General features: G+C 34.4%; 2 protein-coding genes across 6 annotated transcripts; one reads left to right on the top strand and one right to left on the bottom strand.

The window, feature by feature from the left end:
* Positions 1 to 7622: 7622 nt before the first annotated feature.
* Positions 7623 to 18292, top strand: Tbcd (tubulin folding cofactor D). Of its 4 annotated transcripts, none has more exons than XR_013085056.1 (11): positions 7623 to 8078; positions 8155 to 9829; positions 11287 to 11490; positions 11637 to 11801; positions 12314 to 12438; positions 12523 to 12876; positions 12952 to 13254; positions 13333 to 13653; positions 16002 to 16134; positions 16224 to 16284; positions 16622 to 18292. XR_013085056.1 is itself a non-coding variant. In XM_076809530.1 (9 exons), the coding sequence occupies exons 1-8, from the start codon at positions 7737 to 7739 to the stop codon at positions 13612 to 13614; spliced, it is 3450 nt and encodes a 1149-aa protein (XP_076665645.1). In that variant the 5' UTR covers positions 7623 to 7736; the 3' UTR covers positions 13615 to 13653; positions 16622 to 18292. The 4 variants fall into 4 exon arrangements, 1 of the variants encoding a protein (XP_076665645.1); XR_013085055.1 differs by having other exon boundaries at positions 13333 to 13657; positions 16008 to 16134; XR_013085057.1 differs by lacking the exon at positions 16224 to 16284 and having other exon boundaries at positions 13333 to 13657; positions 16008 to 16134.
* Positions 13880 to 21688, bottom strand: Fuctb (alpha-(1,3)-fucosyltransferase 10). Of its 2 annotated transcripts, none has more exons than XM_076809532.1 (7): positions 21530 to 21688; positions 17542 to 17581; positions 17294 to 17418; positions 16601 to 16820; positions 16236 to 16425; positions 15973 to 16150; positions 13880 to 14495 (listed from the first exon to the last, which is right to left on the bottom strand). In XM_076809532.1, exons 1-7 carry the CDS (start codon positions 21551 to 21553, stop codon positions 14010 to 14012), a joined length of 1263 nt encoding a protein of 420 aa, XP_076665647.1. In that variant the 5' UTR covers positions 21554 to 21688; the 3' UTR covers positions 13880 to 14009. The 2 variants fall into 2 exon arrangements, with proteins under 2 accessions (XP_076665647.1, XP_076665646.1); XM_076809531.1 differs by lacking the exon at positions 21530 to 21688 and adding an exon at positions 18308 to 19320.
* Positions 21689 to 26322: the final 4634 nt, after the last annotated feature.

Here is a 26322-nt window from a genome sequence, read left to right as displayed (position 1 = left end):
ATGTAGTGCCAGCATAATGGAGCTCTTCACTTCATTTCACACTTATCTTTAGGTAATATCTGAACTTAATTTGTAATGAGAAATTCTAGAAATAAAGAGGTCCAATCAAGTGGGTCTCTCAATCTGTTGTTTCATATCTGTAAAATTTTTTTTATAAATTTTCGCAGACTTAATAATCAGAAGTAGAGTCAACCAACCAGTAATTGACCGCATACCAGTGAATGACCATTAGGCAAAGAAATGTCAATTATAAATTTAAACATAATTATATGTTTATAAATGGAGTGTAGTTGCACTTTTAATATCCTTTATTTTTAGTTACGCGTATTAAGCAAACATTAATAAGTACAATTCTTATTAAAGGTATGCGGTCATTTACTGGGCTTCTACACGTTTTGCATTTTATAATTTTTTTTTTTAATTACGATAAGAGTGGGTAATTATTTTTATAGAAATTTCAAGAAAAATAAATTTAAATGCAATTTCAAGAAGAATAAATTTAAATGCAATTTCAAGAAAAATAAATTTAAATGCAATTTTAAGAAAAATAAATTTAAATGCAATTTTAAGAAAAATAAATTTAAATGCAATTTCAAGAAAAATAGATTTAAATCCAATTTCAAGAAAAATAATTTTAAATCTAATTTCAAGAAAAATAAATTTAAATGCAATTTCAACAGTTGTTTTGTTGTTATATATATATATTCCAGTATTAATCTCAAAGGTCCACAGATTCAACAATTCGGTCATTCACTAGTTGGTTTACCCTACAAGGCACTTACCTTTGATAAGCAATGTAGCAACTTGCAGCAATGACTAAAGTATAGCTTTCACGGAGTTCAAAATAAACTGAGGACTTCTGAAAGAGTGCAAAAATTGGTATTGCAAACATAACAAGAGCGTATCGATACGCAAAGTAAATAACAATATATAAAATATGTGTAATATATATATATATATATATCTTCCATATTATTAGTTCTAGATTTGCTTAAGTTCATTCTTCCGATTCAGCAAACAATTTTTCCAAGCTTCAAAGCTCAGTGAAATTATAGCAAATGATGAATCCAGCAACAAATAAGCAGCTTCCTCTTGCACGTACAGAATGTCCCACGCAACTGAGTCAAGCGTAGCTTTAAAACCATAGAAAGTAAAGAAAACATTCGGTTAGGCAAATTTGTGTGGTTTTGAATGGTGCATTGAATGGTAAACTTGTCTGCTTCAGAGATTTCAGGGTTGCCTTCATTTTTTGAATAGAATAAGTAGTGCTTCCTTTTTTCTATAAACAAGTAAGTGGCTTGAAAGATATTTTAACTGTAATTTTGCATCTACACTTCTACAGTTCTTCTGTAAACCTTTGCTCGTGTTTAGGGGAGACCGGGAATAGCTTGGACACGGGGTAACATTGAACTCTTACAATTGCCTGCATAGTGTCCTGATTATTGCAACTGATTGTTTAGTTTGCGCATATGTTTTGTATGCAGTGTGTAAATAGGGAAACTAGGCACAAATTAAATAAACATTTGCAATAGTCATGACACTATGGAGGCAATTGTGAAAGTGTCCAATGTTACCCCGTGTCCAAACCATCCCCAGTCTTCCCTACTGTAGTAACTTCGTCATGTTTGTAAGCATCAGTTCGTCTGATATTTTAAGGATGTATCGGAAGTACAATATTAGACAAAAGTATATGAAACTTGAAATACTTGAATATCTTCGTGTTATGCATAGTAAATCTAGATGCAAGGAACTCTAACGACAGTTGGAGTCTTAGTTTTACTCCTACGAAGGTATTTTTCACTTTACAAATGCTTTCTCAAGCATTATTTGCTAAACTTTTGGCAGTGAAAATGACCCGAATAAAATTCACAATTTTCTCAAGTTATAATTTATTTCTTTAAAACGGTGTAGTGAAAACAATTGAAACTTGGCAGATATTTTCATCTACCCGTACGCTACATGTGAAAAAAAATTGAATACATTGGTACAATTTCTTCAACATTTTTTCAGCTGTTTTATCTGTAAAGGTCGCCTCTTTCCATAAGAGTACGTGTAAAATCAGTGAAAATTAAAATCGTTATAACTCAGCAACCATTTAGAGAATTCGTTTAAAATTTCTGGAGAACATCAGGAAGATTAGAAAGAACAATCTCACAAATTTTCATCAACTTGGTACCATTTTGAAGATAGGTCCAATACACCCTTAATCTAATATGGGATACGAAAAACCCCAAACCAAAAGCTTATTTTCTCTTTGATGAAAGCAAGAGTACAGGTACTTTTAAATGAGATTCGTAATTCAGTCGATTTCTTTATTTAACAAACTATTTAATTCTCCATCCTTTTTATTTTTTTTTTACGTTTTTCGATTTTGTAAATAACATAATCTCGTGGCGCTAAAAGCTGGTTCAGATACGTCCAGTAATTTAGGCGAGTAATTTAGTAATCTACCGTGTTTGGACACCAAAATTTAGTCGTAGTTTAGTAAAACAATGGTAAATTACTAAACTACTCGCTACTCGGCTAAAGTACTGGACATGTCTGTTCCAGCCTTTAAATGAATGAATAAAGAAACTTCTGGATACAGAAAAGTTACTGATGCTTGCAAGTACAATGAAGTAGTTAGATGCAAAAATGTACTTACTAAGTTGCAAAATTACAGTTAAAATACTTTCTCAACCTATCTTTTCTCAATGCAAGTACCTAATACTTTTTTATAGAGAATGCTTGGTGTATAAAAAATATATGGTTCTGTTTAAAAAGTACAGGTGATTTTGAAATCACTAAAATGCATACACCTCCGGAAATAAAAGCCATTTAAATTTGGGTAATGAAATTATTTCTACGTTCCATTTTTTTAAAGCTTGGTCCAAGTAACTTAAATAAAATATACAATAGTTTGTAGATGTTCGATGCTTCGTAGAAAATAATTTTTACGATAACACAATTTAGTGCAATAATGGTTCTTAAGGGGTCCTTCTGGTAAACACGCCGCAAAATTCGGCAACATTCAGGCTTTTTTTTCTCAAGGAATACAATGAATAACAATGTCAAACTTTTTTTTCATTTATTAAGCTACTTTTAATGTATACGGAACAATTTTTAAATACGCTTTTAATTTTGGTTTTTCAATGTTATCTGGAGTTCAAAATCGCGCCTTCGAAAAGAAGTACCTCCCTGGCGGGAGTGATTTAAGCTCACAGACTGATCTGAAATAAAAACATCAAGCTGATTCTTAATCATTATGAGTACCGCTATCGCAGGTGCCAGAATTAGCCACGTAAGTCAAAATTTAACAAAATTGCGCGCGTTCAAACTTCAAGTTTCGAAATTTTCCAGTTTTATTTGAAATGTAGTTTTTCTTTTAAGACGTGTTATCATAAGTCTTATTCATCCATTATACCTTTTCAAAATAAGAATAAAAGTATCATCTTCTATTGTTATGTTTCTGAAAATTGTTATCCGAAAACTTATGTTTTCTAAATGGGGAAAAATTGTCTGAGTTTGGTTATCAATTAAACGGCTCATATCGATGGCTTAGTGCACACATATTGTATGTTCACTTTTTATGAAATTTGAGCTTTTATATGCAACAAATAATTCTTGACTGTTTCTTTATGCTGTATAAAAATCGGATTTTTATCTTTTTTATAAATGTGTCAAAAATAATATTTTTGTTTATTGTATGTCTCTGAATCTATTATGCTGGGTGCACATATGTTGTATGTCTATGCCAGAGGACGAACAATACTTGTGCATAGTGACTTTCTTGATTTCCATGATCTGGCACAACGTATTATGCCGAATACTATAATAAATCAAAATAAAGAAAAAGTCGAATAACTAAAAATCAAGTGGATGCGGTTTGAAAAATGTAAACCATTAATTGTCCAATATAAATGCAACATTTCGGATGAAGATTTCCAGCAATTTAATATTGCACAATCTTCAAAACCTGGACGAAAATATTCTTGGAAGAATGTGACGTTAAATAAAAAATTTCAAAAAAGACTTCCTATATCTATCGCGAAGAAATAAGATCTTCTGTATCTTTTAAACAACAGAATTATTCCTGAATACTACAGGCATTTATCAATAGCATACCATCAGCAAAATCACAACGTGATGTGATTCCAATCCCCATGGACATTGACAAAAATGAAAACTACGAAAATGACAACTGCGAAAATGAAAACGAATAATTACTTTTTTATTCCTGTTACTTTCAAAATAAACATAATATTGGTTTAAGTGAGGTTATTTCCAGTTATTATTCCTTTTATTTATTTTTATACAATATCATTCAGTATATATAGTATGTCCTCCTTGGTACATGGTTACATATAGGAAGTCCATCTTCGAAGTATTATTATCGAATTATTATTTATAATTTTGCAGATTCTAACTTATACTACTAATTACATATTTCCAGTGATGCCTATATTACATATATATATATATATATATATGATAATACAATAATGCAAAATTTACCCTGATAGCCAGATCTGGGCAACAGAATCTGACATCAGAACCGTAGTCGTCTGTGTCCGCAGATGGCTGCGTTCTGAAGTGCAGAGCCTGATGTCAGATCAGCAGCAGATCCACAGCAGATTCTGCCGTCTGCTACGGTTCTGACGTCAGACTTTGCGCTCTCATGCCAGAGCCAGACCCTGCTGCCAATCTGATGTCAGACTGGAGACAGATGGTTATCAGGGTATTTAATTATAAAGTACCATTGAAGGTTCGAACCTGTTTTTCTCAAAAACGCTAAAAGTGGACATATAATTTGTGTGCACTAAGCCACCGATATGTGCTATATAATTTTCTAAAAAATCTGAAAGTGTATGCTACAACGATTATAGTGGTATAGACAGAGATGTTCGAAGATATTGAGAAATGCAGAATTTATTAGTTACAACGCCCGTCAAAAATTCTTTACCATATCACAAGATATTAGGTACGTCACTATATACTAGGATAAGTAATTGTATATGTATTATATACAAATAATAAAATAATAATCCTGCAGTTTCATGAGAAAATAGTGAAAAAACTTTCAGACTCAAAATTTAAAAATTGACGAGTATTCCGTCAACTTTAAGATTTAAGTATTCTCAATCGAAAATAAACAAAAGCAGCAATTTAAATGAAATTGGAGTTCCTTAGGAAGATAAGCTATGAAAATAAAGAGCGTAAGTAGGGAATACTGAATAAAATATTTTAAAAACTAAAAAGTGCGGTGAAAGTACTTCACGTTGATGTTTTCTTTCTTCATAAAACTATGTCTCTTTAAACATTGCACATTATTGTAACCAACATTAAGGTAACATCAAAAGTACATGTGCACAATACGATATTGAAGTGGCATTGAATTTAGGAATGTAAAAATAAACAATATAAAAATTGAAAACTTAAAGTTACTTTATTCGCATTAGTCCAAATGTATTATTAAAGTATGGTAAAAGTATTAAGATATCAGAATACGTTTTTAATCATTTCCTGAGAAAGCTTTCTACATTAATTAATTCCTTACAATTAATGAGTGAAAGTACTGCATATAGACTTCTGTGAAGAAAAATATTAATGGCCTTCTTAACTCGGAAAACGATCATTTTGACAGAAAACAATTGTGTTCATTTATTATTATCTTTTGAAACTATCTAAACTCTGTTGTATAATTTTTCTTGTATTTTTCGAAATAACAAAGAAATTCGGGTATTCCGTTCCTATTAACTCACCCTGTAGACGTTTTTAATTAAGTCACATGAGTATGGCCAAAGGTTCGAATGATTGTAAAATTATAAGTTCTGAGTGATGATGTCTGAATATGTAGGTCTTCCATGAATGTTTTATCTTAAGATTGCCATGCAGCAAATAATAAACTTACAACATTGTACGTGAAATAATATTAGATTCTAATAAACTATAGAGCTGAAACAACTGCAGACATTAGCATGTTAAGCATGATGCAGTTCTGTGTATACAAAACTTTTGATCAGTGAAGTAGAAACATACCTAATTCTACATGTATATCGTATTGAAAATAAATTTTACAAGCGAATTAATGTATATATATTGCGTTGTGTTGTTCGAGTGTTTTAGAATAAAAATAGTAAATGTAAAAAAAAATCAGTGATATTTTAATAATATAAATTTGTTTCTATTTATGCTTGATTAACAATAAAATAGAAATATTCTCGTGAAATATTGTCCATAGTTCCGCGCGTCATAAAGGCACCTTCGAATATTCTGTTCATCATTTTCTTTAAACCTCACAATCGCTTCGAATTTACAAAGCTATTTCAAGTAAAATACTGCAATTATTTACAGGAAATATTTGCGAAATCTTTGCGGTTGATAAGATTTCAAAGCTACAGAAATCATAGAAAACAAATATTTAGTAATATGCGCAACTGTAATTAAAAACATTATTGTGCAGCCGCGCATGCGCTCGTGCCGCTATCTATTAGCATCGTTTTTCGTGAAATCAGACACAGAGTAGCTAGGAAACCGGCTACCCGGGCTACCAGCGGTAGCCGGTTTAGAGTGGGGACGGCTACCCACGTCCACGCATGCGCTCGATGACGTCACGACCATCGAACCAATCAACGCCAAGATGAAAATCACTGAAAAATTCGCCGACCTCAGCGCCAAGCCAAGTCAAGTGGCGTTAAAGCCAAGTGAGGCCGCGGCCAATCAGCGTCGCCGGGGAATCGGTTGTCGACACTGGTTGGCCGCGGCCTGACTTGGCCATAGACATATATAGTGTAGCGGAGCCAACTGGGAATTCTGATTGTTTAAGGGAATTTCAATGTGGTCCGGTGTCCGTGGAATCCAAAAGGGTTCTGCTCGCGAATCGTGCGAAATTGATTGAACAAGACAACTAGTAACGAATAACTTTGAACCAAATAAAGATTATTGAACTGAACTGAATTTAATTATTGCATATTAACCAGAACTATTAAGAAACGAACAAAGATATTTAAAGATTGATCAAAGTTTGGGCTTTATTGTAACACGTCCGTGCTTTTACAACGTCGGTGATGAATTGCGAGGTGAAGAAACAGGCTTCTTCGTACGTTCGTTCCTCTTTGCAAATAAATACATTGTTTTCGAGCGATAAGGAAGGAGGCGAAGACAAATTTCAAATTTAATGAACTTCATCCTTAGCTCTTTAAAGTTCGAACTTCGCGCTCCAAGAGCCTGCGCTAAACGCCGCTAGAGCGAGAATCGCAACTCGCAACAATAGACGGAGCGTAAGCTGAGGGGGGTGTAAGATTCGCGGTAAGGGGAGCGATGCAGGCAAATCGGGTAACGCAGTGAATATGCATGCCGAATGCTTCCGAAGCTAACCCGACGAGCCTGTATCTGACTTCTGCCTTTTCCCCTCCAAGCCGACCATTCCCCTCGCCGGTAGTCCCAGCTTCTGCTCCGTAAATATATGTCTATGGACTTGGCTTAACGGTGGCGCTGGTGTCGGCGAATTTTCCAGCGATTTTCATCTTGGCGATGATTGGTTCCGGTCGTGACGTCATCGAGCGCATGCGTAGACGCGGGTAGCCGCCCCCACTCTAAACCGGCTACCGCTGGTAGCCGGTTTCCTCGCCTCCTTGATCGGACGGATTTGTTCATCATATTTTTCTGCTTTTGTAGGCGAACTTAAGTACTTATGGCTGGACTTTAATTGATGACAGCAGTTTTCAGGAATAACGGCAAAGAGCTACGAGAGAAAGATGGTGCTAAATGATTGTCCAGATCCGGAGATAGTTGGTTGCGGGTTCAGTGCTTTTAAGGAAATCGACGAAGTGACTTTTCTAATCGCGGAGCTGAGGAACGTTAATCTCTCGGCAAGCCTTGTCGAGAAGAATCGGGACCGATTTAATTTCATACTATCGCAATACCAGGATCAGAGGCAGCTGCTGGACCCTTATTTGGACGATATATTACAGCCATTAATTCATATCATCAGAGATGAGAATTCTACGGAAACTGTACGGCATAACACATTCAAATACATATTCATCGTTATGTCCGTTAAGACGTACAAGAAAATTGTCACGCATCTTCCTCACGAGGTATACAAACACATTGACTCTCTTACAAAGCATATTATACATCTATTCTCACATATGTACTTACGATGCGACGCAGGTAGCAGACCTCCTCCCCGTCCTGCGAATGCTAGAGAAACAGGATCCGAACGACGTAGAAACATGGGAGACTCGATACGTCCTCCTGATTTGGCTTTCTATAATATCTAAAATACCATTCCCGCTTTCGCGCCTGGAAGCCTCGGACGTCGACGTCGAACATTCGATAATAGTTAGGATCTTGAGAGTATGCAAATTGTTCTGCTTATCGAAAGACGCCTGCGCCGTAGCCGCTGTTTTCCTGATCGCCAATTTCTTGACGAGATCGGACGTCAAGAAACTGTACCTGGAAGAGATGATAATGTGGTGCTTACGATGCGTGGAGGACGATCCTTTAAGGCACGGGCCTTTGGCAGTCATAGCGTCGATATTGAAGCACAGCGCGAGAGAAGACGTCAAGCCGTACACGCAGATAATATTGGAGCAGGTTCTGCAGTTTCGTTTAAACGATAATCCCGCGGATCTTATCAGAAAGTTTGGAGTAAAAGTCGTACAGAGGATTGGTTTGGCGCTGCTAGGGACGAAACTGGCACCGTGGAGATATCAAAGAACCAGTAGACCTATATGTCTGTTAACAAGGAATGTTAACGCCACGGAGAGTTCGGACGAGATTAAAGATGTTCCGGCTAATCACGACGATCCGGACATTCCTCCGGCGATAGAGGATATCATCGAACAGCTTATACAAAGCCTTAGGGACAAAGCAATTACGATACGATGGTCCGCCGCGAAAGGGATGGGGAGAATAACGGCGAGGCTACCGATGGATTTAGCGGACGATGTAGTAGGATTTGTGCTGAATCTTTTCAGCGGCAGAGAATCAGATTCCGCTTGGCACGGCGGATGCCTGGCGTTAGCGGAATTAGGAAGGCGCGGCCTCCTTTTGCCTCATCGTCTAAAAGACGTGATACCAGTGGTCCTTCAGGCCTTGGTATTCGACGAGCCGAGAGCTTATGGGTCGATTGGATATTTAATCAGAGACGCCGCTTGTTATATCTGCTGGGCATTCCCTAGAGCGTACGATCCTGATATTTTTCAACCGTACGTGAGAGACATCGCGGCTATGCTGGTGGTCGTTACCTGCTTCGATAGAGAAATCAATTGTAGAAGAGCCGCCTCTGCTGCGTTTCAAGAAAACGTGGGTAGACAAGGGAACTTCCCGCATGGAATAGAAATACTGACTATCGCTGATTACTTCGAAGTCGGGGTCAGGAACCATGTGTATTTGAAGATCGCCACGCAAATCGCTCAGTACGAAGAGTATAAGAAACCTCTTATCGACCACTTGGTTACCAGGAAAGTCACGCACTGGGATACAGCGATTAGAGAACTTTCAGCTAAAACACTCTTTAATCTAACACCGGCCGATCCGAAATACATTAAGGATACAGTTCTACCGAATTTATTAGATATGCTGAATTCTATCGATTTAAATATTAGACACGGCGCGGTATTAGCGATCGCAGAAATTTTAGAAGCACTGCACAACTGTTATAACGAAAGAATTGAAAATATAATTGACGCTACGGTCATGGATAATGTAAGAAATATAGTAAATACTTTTCGGAAAAGGGGGCAGTTCAAAGGTCTGGGAGGTGAATTAATGAAGCAAGCTTGCGCAGTGCTCGTAAAGAAATGCTCCGTTGTCCATCTTCCAATTTCCACGGACATTATTTGTAAGTTAATAGAATTGATGTAGTATTAATCTCTTTTTAACAAATGTGCTGAGATCTCGTTTAAAATATCGAACTACATTCACGAACGTTCACATTTCTCTAAAAAATGCATAAAACGACATTAAGGGGTCATTCTGGTAATCGCGCCGTAAAATTCTGGCTTTTTTTCTCAGTGAATACGATGAATAACAATGTCAAACTTTTTTTTTATTTATTAAGCTACTTGTAATGTATCTGAAACAAAAAACCAAGCTGATTCTTAATCATTTTGAGTACCGCTATCGCAGGTGCCGGAATTAGCCACGTAAGTAAAAATTTAACAAAATTGCGCGCATTCAAACTTCAAGTTTCGAAATTTTCCATTTTTACTTGAAGTTTGAATGCGCGCAATTTTGTTAAATTTTTACTTACGTGGCTAATTCTGGCACCTGCGATAGCGGTACTCATAATGATTAAGAATCAGCTTGGTTTTTTTTGTTTCAGATGAGTCTGTGAGCTAAAATCACACCCGCCGTTTTTTTCAAAGGCACGATTTTGTACTCCAGACAACATTGAAAAAACACAATTAAAAGTGTATTTAAAAAATTGTTCCGTATACATTACAAGTAGCTTAATAAATGAAAGAAAAGTTTGACATTGTTATTCATTGTGTTCGCTGAGAAAATAAAAAAATTAGAAAAATTAAAACTGTCTTCAAAAAAATAAAAAATATACGATAAAGTAAAAAATAATTTTTTTCCTTATTTAATCTATGACTCTCAATATTTTTATGCCAGCGCCTCATCATTTGCACTGTGCAAATCTGGCGCCGACTTAAAAATATTGAGTCGTAGAATAAATAAGGAAAAAAATGATTTTTTATTTTTTTGAAGACGGTTTTAATTTTTCTAAAAAAATTTATTTGTACTTTTTAGTTACTTAAGTTATATAACTATATTTAAAAAAAAATATGAGTAGGCCTACAAAAAGATTTGCTCGTAATAATAATAATGAAGTCTGTTGATGAACCAGATTTCTGATTTTTGGTGTAACTTCAAAACTACTGAACCGATTTTGATAATTCTTTCTGCATGGTCTAAGTTGGTTGAAGATAAACTAAATGCAATAATTTTCGCCGAAATCGGTCCAGTAGTTACGGAGAAATTCGCGGACAAACATCATACATACAAACACATCGAACTGAGAACCTCTTTCTTTTTAAAGTCTGTTAAAAAAGCCTGAATGTTGCCGAATTTTGCGGCGTGATTACCAGAATGACCCCTTAAGAATGCAATCAAAGTTTTAATCGTTGCAGTTATAAATTTTCTAAAAGCGATTGTAAATGTAAATCGTTCAATTTACAAAATTATTTCTCCACTATTTTTACGATTTTTAATATTCGTACAAATTGTACGAATTGAACTGTATGATGCGTAAAAACAACAACTAGTTATTACAGTGAAAAATAATTTTTGCAGGTGACTGGCAGAATCTTTTAGAAGAATGTTTAGGTCATGAAGTATCTGCAGTAAGAACAAAAGCTGCAGAAGCACACACAGAATTCTTTCTAAAATACTATACTAATATGGATAGTAACGATCGTGCTACTGTAATTAATCGTTATCTTGATAATCTAAACTCCAGTAATCAAGTTGCTCGGATAGGTTTCGCGCAAGCTATAGGTAAAGCAAGAAGCACTAAAATATCCCTTTCTGATCATAAAGGTTCAAATTATTAACGATGTTACTATATCGCATTATTGTGTTACGAAAGTTTAAACTTAATTAAAGTTAAATAATCATTTTTTACCATTAATTGTATTTTCTAGGATATTTCCCTTTATTTGTAATTCGTGAAAGAGTACACGATGTGATAAAGGCTCTTATGAAATGCACTGAAATCTCGGAGAGTACACTAAAATGGGCCGAGAGTAGAAAAGAAGCTATTCATGCATTAATAATGGTGTGCCAAACTTTGGGAGTGAAAGAAACAGGTTTGGCTTTACTTAAGAAATTTTATTCTACACTTAATTACGAACCCGAATCTTCCAATCTATTTCGTTTCTAAATACCGATAGACTTGTATTAAAAATACAAATTTATATAACTTTTGGCAGTATCGTTCTTTCCGAAGGAAATGGGTTACTTTGTTTCTCGAAATTCCATGATTTTATTAATTTTTTCTTGCGCCCTTTCATTTACTTCTTTTTTCCACTTTTATTCTTTCATCATCGTAGCAAATATATCGAATTGAAAGTTACGTTTTTCCCCTGCAAAATATCGGGTTTTTCGTGACAATTAACGTTAAAAAGTGAGAATGTTTCATTTAAAAAACAACGTTATAAAGTAACTTCATAATCCTGAAAAAGTCAGTTTATCTCAAATTAATTATTACTGCCATGTCTAGTGCTGAAAGCGCTATAACCACATGAAATATAATTATTTCGAAGTAATTACCAAAAATAATATTCTAATCTGATTCGAATAATTGTTTCACATTTTGTAGACAAGTGGCAAGTGTTCGTGCATAATTTGTACGACTGCTATTTATTGGCGTTAAAGGAGTATACAATAGATAGTCGCGGGGATATAGGAGCTTGGGTACGAGAGTCAGCAATGACTGGTTTACACGTAATTATAATTTTTTTTACAATTTAATGACTTTTAATACATCGTTCAGATTCATGGAAGATAACATTCTTTAAATAATTCTAGACGCTAACAAACTTAGTGTTCCAAGCGAACTTGGTATCTGTGCTGAGCGAAGATCTAATGGCAAATGTAATTGGAGGAATTGCCCAGCAAGCTGTGGAGAGAATTGACGGGATCCGAGCACAAGCGGGGACTGTTTTCAGTGCGCTCATTCATAGCAATCCACCCCTACCAAACATTCCATACCACGCGGAATTGAAAAGCATATTCCCTTACAACGAATGTAAAGAAACTATAGAATGGCGAATGGAATCTGCTACTTTTCCTCGATTTATTAAAATGTTGTCTTATCCCCCTTACACGATGAATCTTTTACGAGGGATTATATTCAGCGTCGGAGGTTTAAGCGAATCCCTGGTAATTACGGATCAGAGCTTCTCCATTTTAATATCCTATTTTTAATACGGGATTCTCAATTCCTTTTCCTCGCAGGTGAAGCATTCTAGCGTTTCTTTATTTTCTTACTTGCAAGAAATAGAGGAGCAGGGTCTCAGAAATTTGTGCTATAAAATTTTGAATATTTTCGAAGAAAGCCACAGGAACGAAAGAATGATCACGTCGATTCTGGCATTTTTGGATCGTTTACTTAGTTCCGGTTGCATCCAAATTATTCTCGATGATTTCGAAAATGGCATCGCCGAACGGATTTTAATGTTACTCAAGCAGGAAATAAAAAACACAAATAATACGAAGTTACTAATAAGCAGTATTAACGTTTTCTGCCAGCTCCTGCAGGTATTTCCACGTTATTATATTCAATATAAGGAAATGGTGGTATGGTTTTACGGTAATGATAATTCGTACTTTGCTCAGGTTCGTGGACCAATCGCAAAGAGATCATTCTGCCAACTAAGCATCTTTCTATGTCATAAATACAAGTGCATGCGGAAGGTGGCCGCGATAAAAACGTACGAAGCTCTGACTCTTTACGGAGAAGACATGGATCTTCCTGAAGAAGATTTGCTGAAAATTTTGACCGAATTGAATGTCACTGATTGGGAGAGATCAGTTTCCGAACTTCGACCAATAAGAAACGATCTTTGCGAGCTGATGAAAGTACCTGCACCCATTTTGCAAACTAAGGTTGCGAACTGAACGTCGTCTAGCATTCTGTATCGCTTTATGTAAAAATTGGTAAGTGAAATCTTGAATAAAAAAAACTTACTCGATCGTATAACTACTAATTTTATTTTGAGGATTTACTGTTATTTTATTCGCATTATTTCTGTTTGGTAAAATAGGAAAGTACAGTAGAATAATACAAGTTTATACAAATATACGATAGAAGTATGTAAATTAATATAAAAGTAGTTACTAAAGTAAGAAAATTCTTTTCTAATCTTTATATCACTTTTTCAAATGAGAATGAAAGTTTGGAAAATTTTCGAAGATTCCAAAATGTATGATCTCGATATAAAAGTATCGATCGCATATGCGTCGAAATTCGAATATTAATAAGAAATCAAACTAGGTATAAAGATATTAGGAATTTAACATTTCTTTTCGTCGTGTAATTTAATCTTATCGTCCTCAAATTTTTCTCTATTAATTGTAAGATTATTTTTCAAGTAATGAGCTAATAGTTTTGCACCACATTTCTCTAGAAGCCATTTCTTTGTCCACCAGTTATCACGATCAGTCTCGCTTGTTAGAGGATTTTTTGGCAGCGGGCAATCGTAATGTTTCCTATCAACAATTTTTATTTCTTGCTTATTTGCTTTCTGCACGTCTTCGCAAACGAGACATTCAAATTCGTCCACGTAGTTGCCAAATCCATTCCGAAGCCAGTTCTGTTTCTGTTCTAATGTTTCCTTTAATCTTCGGTTAGCTATTTCATAATTGTCGACCAATTTATGTGATAAATATTTATCATACGCAGTTTCGTTTCTAGACAGATCAAGTAAAAAGGTGGCTAGAGTTCTTGGATCTTTAAAATCAAGTACTGAAATTGCAGACATGTCATTTGGAAGCCAATCCTGAAAGAAGTTTAAAGAGCTGTTAAAGTATATAAACTGCTCATAATAAAATCATAGGCTGTACTTCTGAAAGGAGCCGGAGGCCGAGCGAGATGAAATTTGGTGGGTATTGCGAGGAGTGTGGAAAGACCCCAAATATAATATTTTAGCTTCGGCAGTTAATGCGTTCAAAAGATACAGGGGTAATTTGTCTACAAGGGTACAGCTTAACGATTTTTTTTAATCACTCTTAACAATATTTCTGTTGACTTATACCGACACAATGCATTCCAATTTTGCAACTTGTCCCGGGTATTAGTATTGGTTGGGGCTAGATTTGAATTTGGCGATGCTAAAAATGAGACTGTGGTTATAAAATTTCAAAAATAAAAAATGGGAGGACGGGAGGGTTCCCGGGTAGCCAATGTCCAAAAAAAATGAATAATTTTTTATTAATATTTCGGAAACTAATAAATACCCGAAGCTACAAATTTAGGTTTAGGGTAAAGTGACCAGATATTTTCTGTTCCAATGCGGGACAAGCAAGCAAGCAAAAAAAAAAGGTTAACAGATCCGTGAAGAGATCTTTTCCGTAGTTTATTAAAGCATCTACAATATATTTAAAAATACGTTCTTTTGATTATAAAGTGATACATTGAAACGAAATAAAAAATATTTCTTTTTTCACAACAAAAAAAAGTAGAGGAAAGAGTGACTTTATGCCACTGCGAAAATGTAAAAGGTCACATGTCCAATCGGGGCAGAGTTGGGCAAAAATTTATTTAAATAAAATTTCGAATAACGAAGAAAAGTTAAAAAAAATTATTCGTCATGTGTGGAATGAAATTAACTCGGGTTAACGGATAATTTTTTTTTAACTTTTAGTCGTTATTCAAAATTTTATTTAAATAAAAATTTTGCCCATCTCTGAATCCGGGACACTTTTCAATACGGGACAAAGGGCTCAAATGCTGGTCACTTTAATTTAGGGTCCACCCCTCCGCCCACACCTGATCTTGATCGGCCACACCGGTCCCTTTCGGAATAATATCCAAATCATATTATGTATGGTACAATTTATATAGGATGAATCGTACAACCTGTACAGTCCGACTATTTCCATTATTAATTATCAAATAATAAGTTTCATTTACCCCAAGTAATTTGGTATCGTAAAGATTACAATTTACTTACTTTGAAAATCAACCTCCGCTTCACAGAGTGGATTTATAAATCTACGTCGATACATATTTTAACAGAAATTGATAATAATTCGGCAAACCAATAATTGCAAAATAATATTTACCTTAAATTTACAAAAGAGTCTAAATATGTTTGATTGAATCGCGAACCACTGGAAATAATCGATTTATGAAATTCATCTTACATAATATGTACATTGTATACTTTCGAATCTTTAAAAAAAAACAAACAAAGAACCGAGATAATGAATTAAACGCGGTAGTGTATCAACTCCATGCTAATCTAATTGTAATACTTTGAACGATGGTGATCCATAATATATAGGTACAGATCCAACGATAAGAGGCCTCCATAATTTTTCGGTGATATAATCGTGACAGACTGCATTTTCAAAAGCTATTGTAAACTTATAATTGCCAGCGAAAGAGAGAAAATCCTCCCTGTTTAATGCCTCGAGGTAATTCTCCTTTAGCCTACATTACAATAATTGCATTATGCACAGGATTAATATGATCAATACAATCGATTTTCTTTTTAAACCTGTAGAAACAATTCAACCTTTTATCGAACTCAGCATTATTCAAACATGCGCCGTACGAATCTACACGTATGTACTTCATTAATTCTGTTACATAGACATCTCTATTACTCGCGGTATCGCAGTCAGATTGTATGTAAAGCAATGGTGCCAGATCCTTCGTGTACATCAATTTAGTTTTTTCTTTGGTTGAGACGAAATATTCTGTACCTGTGAAATTTAAATAAAAATTAGTTCCTTGGATAAACACTTGCCTTCGCGGTACTCTTGAACAGTTTATAATTTTTGTATCATCGCGTAATTTAATTGTAGAAAGAATGTACGAAATGGAAGGAAAGATTATTCTTTGTAGCAATTTTAACGTGTTAAGGTTTACCGTACTTGCCTAATAATTCTGTGATTCCAGGCAGATCGACCAAAGTGAGAGGCACGTCGCTAAATCTGCTAAATGTAGAAGAATATGTAAAAAGATTTAGAGCTTCCTGCTGGACAAGAATAGGATTATTCCTCGGAGATTCTTCGTGAATTAAACCCCACGGAACACCGTCGGATTTCCACTTTGGTAAATCGTCAATTTGAAAACTACTACCGTAGAAAAGGAGAGCCTGAATTTTTTAGAAAGTACAGTTACGTTTTTAATAGCAGGTGAATTTCAACTTACCACTTGGAAGAAATGTAAACAACGTAGGGTGAACGCACCAATAAATGAACACTTAAGGCTAATGAATGAACACTTTTATAAAATTATGTTCGCAGCTCGATTGATTGCACGTGCTGCAAAAATTCTTTGGATATGAAGCAAGGAATTAAAAGAAGTCTCTAATTAATTAGTTGCTTATTTTAATAACTTGTTTTACTCATTTTAATATGAAATGTCCATTCACTGGTACGTGTTCGTTTACTGGTACATCCACCCTATGCCTAAATAGATTTTGCAATAATAAATCGACTGATTTCTCCTCGATATTATTAATTCAAAGCCATATTCGTAGCGAGAGATCGAGTAAACTTAAATGAAAATTGCGAAAGTAATTAAGCCCTTATCGATAGAAATAATATAGAAAATTTATAACGTTACACTTATTTTTCGATGATACTGAAAAGTTCGATTACTCGTGAAGTAACAACGATAATTCCCACATTCTCGGAGTTTCCCTTCGTTTCCAAAAGGCGTCCACCATAAAACCACAGGCGTCTCGTCTGCTGAACAGGATATTAATGAAAAGTGATTATCAATATTCATTTCGCTTTTCCGCATTTATTTTACACGAATATTTTTGAAAATATATTAAATATATTGTCTACTCCGTCATGAATTTTACATACCTGAATAATATAGTTCGCTATTGAATTGAATTAAATACACCTGTAAATTAATATTCAAATCAGAGATCGGCAAAGAATTATTTTAAATAAAAATTTGTGTACGAAATTTTTATTTAAAATAATTTTTTGCCCATCTCTGGTTTTAATCAACATTAGAAAATTTATCGACGCTAATTACGATTTTGTATCCCAATCATGGTGAATTTATTAATAATAGTTTCGTCTTCAAGTTCGGATTTAAGCCGATTTGTTTTTCATCTGTTATTTTCAGTGATCTTATAATTAATAGTAATCTGCTGTTAAAGCGTTGTACTTTTTCCTTTCGTTTAATAATACTTACTATAACATTCTATTTCTTGTATTAAAAAAAATTAGAAACAAAAATTCCGAATCGAGAGAAACGAGGTTACCATTAACGATAATGATAACGATAATAATAGTATCGCTATTATTTATTATCTTCTCTATATATTTTAACAAAATGAAATTAGAAATAATGTAATATTACGCCAATAGTGTATTATTGTTGAATTAAAATTTATGATAGAAAACCGAATCATTCAATTAAAGTTAAGTATTTTATTATCTGCTGATAAGCAACTGTAACATATTTGGAAGATAATATATTTTACATGGACTTATCCAAATCTGCCATTTGCATGTAATGGAATTATTCTTAAGTGCTGCTATTTAATATTACATGACATTTACTCGTATATGTAATTATACAATAAAGCTGTGATATATTTTATATTGTAAAATATACCTGATAAATTATTATACTCGCAGTTAATGTAGCAATTGTAACAAGTACAGAATATAATTTTCGATTGTGGTATAACATCTTAGCATTCTTCAATTATTGGGTGATTTCAATGTTCAATAAAAGGTTGATTTTTATTACATGTACATTTTATGTTTAATCAAATATTTGCCGATTAATATCAAATATTCTTGAATGATTTAATGTTAATATTTCGTGCTACTGCATAATTATTATTATTATGTGAAGAGTGCAATACAATAATAGAAGTGTTTAAGATAAAAAAACTAATAAGCTAACGAGGTGAAGCAGACGATATTTAAATAATAATTTTTTTTATAATTTTATTTTACTATAAGTATAAATATATAACGTTGTAAATTGACTGAATGGTCAGTTGTGTATATTATCTTAGTTGCGATTTTATGTTGATACTTTTCTTAATTGCATACTACGATCAATAAGAACCTTAAGTTATTGAATAAAATTTTTTATGAATCCTCAATTTTAACATTAAAATTTTGAAAAAATAACAGATCGAACTTTGTATACAGTTTAGTTAGAAACTTTTGAGGTTATGTTACACACATACTATCGTACATTTTTATACGGGAGGAAAGTTAAATCATTTTCATATACTTGAAAACGGTTAATGACACTGTTATATAAATTTCCTACTATTCTTCGTAATTAAAAGCAAAATAAAGAATAAAAGAAATCATTGAAAAAGTGTCCCATAGCAAATAGGCATGGCACGTATTATTCAAGTATTCTTTAATAATAATTATTTATCTACTTAATTCATCACCACACAATATTAATTGTTTATAATATTACGGAAAGCAAATTATGTTTGTACGCTTATTTTTTACGTGGTAAAAACCAGTTCATTTCCTGAAACTATTTGGCAATTAATCTGAGGATTTGTCTGGACGCAAACGCAACGTAAAAATATGTTTTTCAAATTATACGCGGTTTAAATATTGGCACTCTAGACTTAAACCGTATTTGCAGTACAGTAGATACATAGTCGTCAAACACGAATCATACACATATCTATATTGATAGTAGCCTGACATCCTGTGTACAATATATATTACAAAAACTCTCATAAACCGCAGTTATAATTTCTTTTGTGGCCATTTCTGTGCATTATAACTTATAACTGTACTGAAGCGAGTACATACATATATACAATCTATGTATAAAGGTATACATATATCTATTTCTTTAAGGGGATGTTCCGGTCTAGAGCGCATAAAAATAGGTGACCTTTAGGAATTAATTAAAGGAAAACTACTACATATAATTTAATGGGACTTTTTGCATTGTATTAAGGATATCTTAAACTGTAGAAATATATATATTTTTTTATAATTAATCATTGTAGACGGCACTGAGGAGTCGTTGAACTCGAGGGGTCAAAAAATTCATCATAAACGGTGGAACCTGTAGTAACTAAACCATTGGTCTGAAATAAAGAACAATGCCAGATTATTAAAAGGCACGATACTCGCTAGTAGACTTACCAGAAAAAATTACGAAAAAAAATATTTTTTGAGAAAATAACGACACTTGAAGTTTGAAATTACTTTTTCTCTATATTTTTCGTCATTTCAAGGCCTTTAAAAATTACAAATTTTCAAAAAATTTCAAATGTTAGTGGTTTCTCCACTACGCATAAGTATATTCTTCAAAATAAAAAAAGCTTCGGTCGAATCGGATAATAACTTTTTGAGATATTGGTTCCACCGATTTGTAGAACACTGTTTCGAGAAAAACGTGTTTAATAAAGTTTTACGTGAGCGCCGAGTGGCCGGGTGTTACCCATGCATTTGCCGCTATTCAAATGCTTATAACTTCGGGAATTTTACGAATTTCAAAAAAATCCTTTTAAACACGCATTCTTAAAAGGTTGAACATTCCAAAAATGAAATAAAAATAATCGATTTTTAGACCGGAACCTCCCCTTAATGACGCTAGAAATGCTCATAAAATGTTTTGTATTAGTTTATCAAATAATGATGTTTGTATTGTAAAATTTTTGTATTGAATTTTTCAAGCTACTTGATCGATTTCGAGTTGTATGTAAGTGAATTTTTTACAGCAGCAAATTCAATGTCGTACACCAATATTGAATTTTCTCTTTACATAGAGAAATTTAATATTGTTTAAGATAACATTATTTTTATATTACTTAATTTAAGGACGGTATTCTCAGTCGCTACTTATTCTTAAGCAAATGCTTAAGCATTCGGCATCCTGTACTAGCTTACTAGGTTAGTAGAGGATGCCGCATGCTTAAGCAGTATTTGCTTAAGTTGTTTTTATTGTTTTCCTGTGTTTTAAGCAGGATGGCGTTCAAGCTTATTTTTTTGCTTATATTGCCCAACGAACTACTCTATTATTATAGTCCCAATTTTTTTGTTCACTCCTTTTTCTCCTTCGGGTCCCAGCAGCAGCAGCGCACCGGAAGAAAGGTGGTCACCCATCTTTCCCCAGTACACCGCCCCGTGATGCTTAACTTCGGTGATCTAACGAGAACCGGTGTTTCCATCACGGCTACGGCCGCTGGTATTTGCTTAAGAATAAGTAGCGACTGAGAATACTGCCCTAAATGTCGCTCTCCCCCAAAACAATATTGTAAAATAACAACTGGCATGTATACCGTAAACTGGGGAAAATTGGCAGCACGGGGTAACATTGGCATACGCCGGGATTACATTGGCTTACGTCAGATTAGTAAAACTTAACCTGTTAATGCTATTTACATGATGCGCCAATGTTACCAGAGATTTTAGTTAAGATGTAAAAAATAAAACCGCATAAACAAATTTAAGTGTCAATGTACCTTACTGACATCAGATTAGTAAAACTTAACCCGTTAATGCTATCTACACGATGTGCCAATGTTACCCCGGTACGGTAACGTTTTCAACATCTATCAAAGAAGGAAAGGGACGAAAAATTTTTATGCATTTTGACACTTGTAGTACAACCACGAAAGATGCAATGTTATGATAGGATACTTAAAGCAAATGTAAACGTGTTAATTTTTACATTATATAACAAAATGTTTCAAAACCCTGCCAATGTTCCCCCAGTTTACGGTATATAACGATTTTACATCTAATATATTTGTTATCCTCAAATTTATCAGTCCTGTAGGCTTTTGTATGCATTTGTGTAATATATATATTTTTTTTTTCATATTTCTATACATACAGCGTTAATGCTTCCTGTGCACATGTAACATACACACACAACTTTCTAAGGATCTATAGACGCAAGTCGGTCATGGTTACGATCACGGTTGCGATCAGGATTACGATCACAGCCACGGTTACAGTCACGCTCCTGACTTCTCTTTGACGGTCAACGAACTCCGCCATTGCGTCTCTTTTCCTCCGCTTGCTCTTCTATTCTCTCCGGCAGTTACAGTTTCTCTAACGACGACGTTGCTAGATGCATCTAGGTTATCGCGAAACAGATTTTTATTCCTGATCAAGGCTGAGAGCCGAGTACATATGTATATTTTCACACCTCAACATAATTTATAACAGCTAAGGTGAATGTCCCAATTTCTGCTCATTTAAGAGGTTAGTCGTCATAAAGAACGTGTACAAAGTTTGTTTGTGATGAAAATTTGCAGAGTAATTGATTAATTCTTTAATAATAAATCAACCGACTCAAAAACTATTTAAGAACGATATTTCGAGATGTTTAACTGTTAGTAACGTGTAATTAAATATATAATGCTCTAAATGACCGTATTTCTGCTCGTGAAAAGTAGCGATGTATGTATTGCCCCAAGCTCGTGCAACACTCGCGTGAATGTTTAGATAATTTGGAATTATTTTTTTGCAACTATAGCACAAACGTAACGCATATAATAATAAGAAAAATACGAAATGAACAGAAATTGGGACATTCACGCTAGACATATTTAAAATATTTCTGTTAACACACGCGGCTTAGTATTTACTGAGATAACTGTGCTACAAAATAGTACGCTTTTTCTACATTTACTGCATCTTCTTTCGTACGAAATCGTGATTATTTTAGCTAAGTTATTTCAAGGCGGGGGAATTACTTTTCAGCCAAGATAACGATTTGGATTTACAGTAAAACGCAATTATTAGCGTATAACACTGTTCTGTTATTTCGCAAGAAGTAAAGCACGCGGATAAAAGTTCGAAACTTAATTGCGAATGTACAGATAGAAATTTAGAATTGTTCTGCGTCCGCGATTTGCGAGGAAAAACCAAATTAGTGTGAGCCTCTCGTTAGACACGCTCTAAAGTCTCAGGCTTCCTGAACGAAATCGGATTAAATTCTGGCTGTCCGATTAATTCGAATTATGTTTCAATAATTACACGTCCTTGATCCATTGTTGCACGTGGCCAACACTTTTTCTGTGTCTTTTTAATACATCTCTGTTGAGCAACGATGGTATTACACTGTCCAACAAAATTTAACTTTTTTCTGTTCTGTAACGTTCAGTAGCCGTTACTCATAGTTTTTTATTTCTCAGTTTTTGAGAAATTCGATTTTCAAAAAAACTGCAAATTTTCAACTTTGAACATTTTTTCCGTTGAAACGGTAATAGTTATTCGGTTGGTGGTTCCGTCAAATTATTCTATGAACCCTCGCGATCAAAGGGAAAAGTACACCCGAAATGCACCAATTTTTGCAGATATCTTGCTATATATTTTAAAAACTAAGGGTGTTGGAGAAAATTTGACTACTCCACGCGATGCAGCAGAAAATTTCCTTTCGGAAACCACTAACAGAAGTGCTAAGTCACGTTTTGTTTTCAATACAGAAGCGAAATAGTTTGGCAAAACGTGCGGCGTCGACAGTGGTAGTCACGCGCGTTAAGCGATTGCGTGAGCGGCAGTGCATCGCGCGCCGCCGTTGAGTACCACTGTCGACGCCGCACGTTTTGCCAAACTATTTCGCTTCTGTATTGAAAACAAAAAGTGTCTTACCACTTCTGTTGACGCTTTCCGAAGGAAAAATGTCCGCTGCATCGCGTGGAATAGTCAGATTTTCTCCTAGACCTTTATTTTCGGAAATAAATTGAAAAATATATTCAGAAATGAGTGCATTTCGGGAGTACTTTTGATCGTTTGTTTAAACATATTTAAATGTTCATATTGTAATAATAACTTGTATCGTTGTATTCGGGAGGGTTCATAGAATAATTTGACGCAACAAATAATTCGACACAAAGGATGTTCAAATTTGAAATTTTGCAATTTTTTTCAAAATCGAATTTCTCAAAAACTGAGGGTGATGGCGACAAACGGTTTGCGGATTCGTGTTCAGGGCGAAAAACTGTACAAAAATTACCCAGTGGATATTGCGGAACAAAAATCGTGTTGGACAGTGTTTTATACCAATCAAAATTTTTATTAATAATATTCATGCTATTGTTATCGTCGCAATGCACTTTTCAATTTTTTTATTTTAAGTAGCGACTGATCATTATTCATAGCTTGAAAATACTTTACAGAATGCTCCATTTAACTCGATCATTTTTCACCACACTGGGTCAAATTGACCCTGCAATTTTTTAAGCAAAAAATTTTTGTCGAAACCCTTATTGCATCAAATTTTTTTTTAAGCACGATGACACTTTAAATGTCAATTTTCAACGATGGGCATATATTCTACAATGTTCAAACTTTGTCTCAGAATTTTTGAGACTTAATTTAACAAATAGTTTTTAAATAACAACTGATTGAAAATTGGCCGGGTGAAATTGACCCAGTGTGGCAACGACGTTCGAACAAGTTGGTGTGACAACCGAGGGTTGATATACAAATATAACTCGAGAAGAAGTTTGTTTAACAGAAGCCAGAATTATAATTAGCGAGTCATTTGCTTGAAGGTCGCATCTTTCGAGATTTCAAGGTCATCTATATTTTGTTGAATAGAAATGAAATTCTTGGAAATTGTGGCGATGGGTATATATCATTGGTACCGAGAAATAAATTCAACGACCTACGATAAATAATGTGGCCTTTAAATCACTCGTTGGATGCGAAAATTTATTTTTAAACCAGTGTCAACGTTCCCAAAAGCTTGGAATAGATTCTGCATGAACGAAACATTTTCTTTTTGATCTGATAGTACGTCTAAAGTCGTGGTGTTCAAATCCTGAACGCTGATATTTTAATTTGTTGTTTGAAAATTTGGCAGCGTTATTTCAAAAAAGGGCATGGAATAATTTATAAAACAAATTTAAATGAATACAGAAGATACTTTTGTTAGTAAAATGTGTTCTTGGTTTACAAGGAATGTTGGGATTGATTTAAAAATAAATTTTCGTGTCCAAGGTCATTTGAAGGTCATATCGTAGGTCACTAAATCCTGCTTGAGGAAAAGAACGTAGATGACCTTGAGATTTTGGAAGATGTAGCCTTGAAATTAATCTTCTCAAAACAGATGACTGCTTTTCAGATATATATTTTTTTTTTCAAAACAGAAATATCTAAGCTGATCAGGAAGGTGCATAGAGATTTTATAACCAAGCGAATTCCAACGTTGCAAAGCATCATGGGAGTAATGAGGATTTGAGCGTCCACCTGCTGAAGGAAAATTAGAAATGCATCGCCGGTAGAAAAAAATTTCGATTACGCAGCGAAATACTTACGTTTTTAAAATACCCTTTCTCGGAAGCTGATTTCTTTGAAAGAGGTGCATTCGCGCCAGACATCGCTCGCATTGAAGCGACATCAGCACAATAGGAAGGGGACAATAGGCAGGGAGAACAAGGGGACAAGACACGTAACGAAAAATGTATTGTACCGTTCATTTGCTAATTACTCGAAATATTTGCGGCGATTGCGATTACTTCGATTCAGGACGGGGCATGTACCGTTTACTATTTTGATTTAGTAAACTCTCAAATGTTCCTTGGAAAAAAAGTTAATTACCATCACAGAAACTCTGTGTATAGCAACATAAAGAGGACGAAATAACTGTATACCGTTTAACTGTAAACTGCCTGTAGCGGAAAGATTAAATTGCTAATTACAGAAGTGTGTAAGTACTAAACATTAAATCGATGAAAAACAAAAAAATATGTACCTTTTATACAACACAATGCTGAACCAATAAAAGTATAATTTTAATTTTAGGCAAAACTCAGAGAATTATATGCAAATTATTTAAGAAAGATCTCCACATATTATTCCACTGAAATCTTCATTTTGATTATTTCAAATAATAATGTTGCCACTTACATTAAAGTTATAATAAGTTTTTTCCACAAAGATACTCAAGTGCGTTATTATATTCGTCTAACCTAGAATAAATAAAATTTGTCTGAGTATTCCGAGGTTCTCTAAATTTTTGTTCCACACGTTCGTGTCATCTTTTCAAAGAATTTGTCGTGCTCGAGTTTTCCTTAAAGATTTAATAGATCCAGGTACTACATTGTATATTTAGGTACTAATCTCACAATATTCACTTTAACTACCCATTTTTGATTGAAAATATTGTTACATGTATTCTCAAATTTACGCAACAGATGGCCAGGAAATAAGCGCGCAATATGCACGACTGTATTTCAAGGAATAAATGATAAAAATATGGGAAACCAAAAAGATCGGGCCATTGGGGAAACGACGATCACAGAAGTAGGGTCGTCGATCTGCAGTTCACGGCCGCGGCCCTCCGGAAAGTCGACAGTTCGATGTATGTCTGTTCCCCACCGTTCCCTCTTTCGGTATCCCCTATCCCTATCTTTCACGAGCCCCTTATTAAAACGGCGCACGCGCGCGATATCCTGACAGAATTTCACAGGGCCGTACGTATACTATCGAGAAATACTCCTGTGCTTCTTCCCTCCATTTCCCCAGACAATTCTGCTTGCCAAATGATATTCAATAAGTTTATCGTGGACCTGGTTACAGTTCAATTTTAGTACACGAAATCGTTCTGTTGGTTACGCGGTTGAAGGTGTTAATTATTACAATAAAGAGACGTGGAACTGCTGTAACAACGGT

This window comes from Andrena cerasifolii, chromosome 4 (assembly GCF_050908995.1).
Source record: "Andrena cerasifolii isolate SP2316 chromosome 4, iyAndCera1_principal, whole genome shotgun sequence".
In the NCBI taxonomy this organism is placed as follows: Eukaryota; Metazoa; Arthropoda; class Insecta; order Hymenoptera; family Andrenidae; genus Andrena; species Andrena cerasifolii.
This window is presented reverse-complemented; position numbering and strand designations above follow the sequence as displayed.

What these genes read in the sequence shown, in the direction of transcription:
- Tbcd (XM_076809530.1), top strand. Translation starts at nt 7,737, where the DNA reads ATGGTGCTAAATGATTGTCCAGATCCGGAGATAGTTGGTTGCGGGTTC. An exon ending in TTTGGGAGTGAAAGAAACAG is followed by an intron (nt 11,802 to 12,313) that starts GTTTGGCTTTAC and finishes CACATTTTGTAG; the next exon opens with ACAAGTGGCAAGTGTTCGTG. An exon ending in TTTTCTGCCAGCTCCTGCAG is followed by an intron (nt 13,255 to 13,332) that starts GTATTTCCACGT and finishes TACTTTGCTCAG; the next exon opens with GTTCGTGGACCAATCGCAAA.
- Fuctb (XM_076809531.1), bottom strand. Translation starts at nt 18,385, where the DNA reads ATGTTATACCACAATCGAAAATTATATTCTGTACTTGTTACAATTGCT. An exon ending in AGTATCATCGAAAAATAAGT is followed by an intron (nt 16,821 to 17,293) that starts GTAACGTTATAA and finishes TAAAAAATTCAG; the next exon opens with GCTCTCCTTTTCTACGGTAG. An exon ending in TGGAATCACAGAATTATTAG is followed by an intron (nt 16,426 to 16,600) that starts GCAAGTACGGTA and finishes TAAATTTCACAG; the next exon opens with GTACAGAATATTTCGTCTCA.